Source organism: Rhincodon typus, chromosome 48, assembly GCF_021869965.1.
Source record: "Rhincodon typus isolate 14 chromosome 48, sRhiTyp1.1, whole genome shotgun sequence".
Classification (NCBI taxonomy): domain Eukaryota; kingdom Metazoa; phylum Chordata; class Chondrichthyes; order Orectolobiformes; family Rhincodontidae; genus Rhincodon; species Rhincodon typus.
The window spans coordinates 5,015,986-5,019,805 of record NC_063379.1 but is presented as its reverse complement, the minus strand read 5'-3'; the positions used below and the strand labels follow the sequence as shown (position 1 = coordinate 5,019,805).

At 47.6% G+C, this 3,820-nt stretch overlaps 1 protein-coding gene across 2 annotated transcripts in view; it reads left to right on the top strand.

Annotated features, from left to right (window-relative positions):
- LOC125488061 (SLAM family member 6-like) overlaps positions 1-3,814 on the top strand; it is a 24,630-nt gene extending 20,816 nt beyond the window's left edge. For both annotated transcript variants that reach the window (XM_048620880.1, XM_048620879.1), the window contains 3 exons: positions 944-1,060; positions 1,706-1,824; positions 3,365-3,814. In XM_048620880.1, coding sequence (XP_048476837.1) covers positions 944-1,060; positions 1,706-1,824; positions 3,365-3,436 — 308 coding nt within the window. In that variant the 3' untranslated portion in view covers positions 3,437-3,814. The remainder of the gene's footprint in view (positions 1-943; positions 1,061-1,705; positions 1,825-3,364) is intronic.
- The last annotated feature ends 6 nt before the right edge of the window (positions 3,815-3,820 follow it).

The window sequence follows — 3,820 nt, the reverse complement described above, 5'->3', positions numbered from 1 at the left end:
GTACAGATACAGTCAGTAACAAAGAGCGCTGGGGGGAGAGGGGTTACTGAGTGACAGTGTGAGGGAGCTGGAATTACAGCAGTAGAGAGACTACCAGTAACAGATGGCACTGGGAGAGCGGGGTTACTGAGTGATAGTGTGAGCGAGCTGGATTAACATCAGTACAGATACAGTCAGTAACACAGGGCACTGGGGGGAGAGGGGTTACTGAGTGACAGTGAGAGGGAGAGGGATTAACATCAATAGGGATACAGTCAGTAACACAGGGCGCTGGAGGGGGAGGGGTTACTGAGTGACAGTGTGAGCGAGCTGGATTAACAGCAGTAGAGAAACGATCAGTAACAGAGGGCACTGGGAGTGAGGGGTTACTGAGGGACAATGTGAGGGAGCTGGATTAACGTCAGAAGAGATACAGTCAGTAACACAGGGTGCTGGGGAGAGAGGGGATAGACTGAGTGTGAGGGAGCTGGATTAACATCAGTAGGGATACAGTCAGTGACACAGGGGGCTGGGAGGGCGTGGAAGAGGGGTTACTGAGTGACAGTGTGTGGGAGCTGGATTAACTTCAGAAGAGATACAGTAAGTAACACAGCACGCTGGGGAGAAAGGAGTTACTGAACGACAGTGTGAGAAGCTGGATTAACAGCAGTAGACATACAGTCATTAACAGACGGCACTGGTACAGAGGGGTTACTGAGTGACAGTGTGAGGGAGCTGGAATTACAGCAGTAGAGAGACTTTCAGTAACAGAGGGCACTGGGAGAGTGGGGTTACTGAGTGACAGTGTGAGGGAGCTGGATTAACAGCGGTTAATTACGTGGGATGATGATGCAGAATTGTTATTGAGTGAGTGTGTGAGAGAGGACTATTTGAGTAGATGCATATAGCACAGTATTTGCAATTTGCATTGATCTAACTGAAACACTTTCTTTCCCACTTACAGAGTTATCAACACGCTTACCTTACATTGCACTTATTTTGGGTATACTATTTCTCTGTCTTGTATGCTATGTTCTGAAGAAACAAGTTACGTTGCGGAAAACATCTTTGCATGATGAAGGCAAGTTGTTGAAACCAAGTTTCCATGGCATGATGGCTTCTGATCTTGGGTTGAGTGAGAATTTGGCAGTATCAACTCTGGGAAAGCAGGAATGAGGGGAAGGGGTCATTGAGGTTTGGGCAGGAATGATGGCAATTTGAACCAAAGGATTCACTCTGCAGGGGAACTGTGATCCATACACAGGCACACACACAGACAGGCCCAGAAAGATCCCACGTTCCAATATTGTCTGTCCCTCCCACCAGGGCTGGAACTGAAGTAGGTACTATATCAGACAGGGGGTAGTGAGGCCTGTACTGGCCTCAGGACCCTTCCATAGATTAGATAGGGAGTGGGTGGAGGTGAATAGAGTTGAAGTTCACCCAGGTTCATGATTCTCATCACTCTCCTGGTGAATCAAGTTATATTCTGAATAGAGAGGTAAGGAAGTGAAGACACATGTAGTGGAATAGCAAACCTAGAGATGGCAGTGAGTAAATTGAGTGCGAAGCAGAGCAAAATGACTCTTGACTGGAACTGAGTACAGGTGGAGAGTTGGTGGGGGTGATTGGGGGAGCGACAGGCTGTGAGCAAGTGCCCCGAATAGCGGGGCTCCATCAGTAAATGCACATGTCATTCACTATTGTCTATTCTTCCATTTCAAAGCTTCAAAAAAGCAGCGAAACATACAGGATGCTATGGATAACCCATCAACTGTTTACTGTCAAGTGCAACCAGTGTGTAGACGTGAAGAAAAACGCCCTCCCCCAGAAGGAAATGAAATGGTAATGGGTAAACAGGTGGGGGCGGTGGGGGGTGGGGGAGTGGTGGTGGTAGGTGCGTTGGTGAGTTGGGGGACACATTTCACCCCCAGAAGCTGAATATTTACTGGTTCACTGAGGCCCCTCCCCTCACAAATACATTCTGTCCATCTGTATCCAAGCCCTAGAATTACACATATTGCACGATCCTTGGTTTTCCAGTGGGAAAATGGCTGCCTTACTTGACTAAATAAACTCCAGTGGTGGGAACACAATCATCTTCAAGCCCCATTCCCAATTCTCTGAGACACACGCACGCACGCACACACATGCACGCATGCGCGCACACACATTCCCCACTCCGATGAGGACAGAACATTGCTTCACTTTCACTGGGTCAGACTCCCTGCTAATAACACTGAGGGATGTTCAATAGCATTGACATTGAAATGAGGATAGAGGGGTGTATTTGCACTCACAATCACAAACACTCACTTACACAGGTCTCCATATATTCAGAATCCCGAATTTCTAATACAGACATCCATACGTACCCACAACACATCATGTCAATGGGACGGATATCATCTGATCTGTCGCAATGTTTCACTCAGTCTGACTCCCAATAGCAACTGAGAATCATTTCTATTACAAACTCGTCCAACACCATCGTCCCAGTATAGGGTGAGTGATTAGATTCACAATCACATACTCATGCACACAATGGTATCACACACCCTCAGATTTCACTGGGACACACACGCGCATGTACCATCCTTTACTGCCACTGTACCCAACTATCCCTGAGCCGCTCTGCTGGGCTTTCAATGGTATTACCAAAGCTGAATCCCCAGTATCAACATCCTAGGGATATGATTGACCAGAGACTGAATTGGACTAGCCATAGGACTAGAAGCTGGGGATACTGCGACGAGGAACTCACCTCCTGACTCCCCAAAGCCTGTCTCACCATCTACAAGGCATAAGTCAGGAGTATGAAGGAATACTCCCCACTTGCCCTGGATGGGGGCAGCCCCAACAACACTCAAGAAGCTGGACACCATCCAGGACAAAGCAGCCCCCGCTTGATGGGCACCACATCCACAAACATCCCACTCCCTCCCCCCACCGACGCTCAGTAGCAGCAGTGTGTACCATCTATAAGATGCTCTGCAGAAATTCACCAAAGATCCTTAGACAGCATCTTCCAAACCCATGGCCACTTCCATCCTGAAGGACAAGGGGCAGCAGATACATGGGACCCCCACTCCCTGCAAGTTCCCCTCTGAGCCACTCACCATCCTGACTTGGAAATATATCGCCGTTCCTTCAGTGTCGCTGGGTCAGAATCCTGGAATTCCCTCTCTAAGGGCATTGTGGGTCTAAGTATAGCACATGGACTGCAGTGGATCAAGAAGGCAGCCGACCACCACCTTTTCAAGGGGGGCAATTAGGGACGGGGCAATAAATCCTCACCCTGCCAGCCACGCCCACATCCCACAAATGAATGATCGGGAATGTCTGTGCTTTTTATCACAAACCAGACGTTTTGCTTTTTCTGCAGAATGTAATACACAATGACACTTGTGAGTTACCAAGCACAGTGTATGATATCATCAAGCCGCCCGGAAACTAGACCCTACATCACAGGATTCAATTCAGGATAAACTCAGATCCCTGCCTGCTCTGTACTGTGAGGCCAACCCAGCCTGGGTCAACAAGGACGGAGGATGGGATTAGTCCTTAGCCACAGAACAAAGAAAATACCACTCTTCCCATCTCACCTGTGCTAGGTATCTTTGCTGAGTGTTTTGGATTTCTTTCTGACATTCTGTAATTACCTAGATCTGTGTTTAGAAAAGTCAAATGAATCTGAAAATGCAGCCGATGAATGTGTGTGCTTAGAACGGATAGAAAGACAGAAGTTTATTGCTTTATTTTTATGTTTACTTTTTTAAAAAAAACAAAGATGCTGGAGCAGGCTATTCAGCTCCTGGAGCCTTTACTGCAATCAATAAGG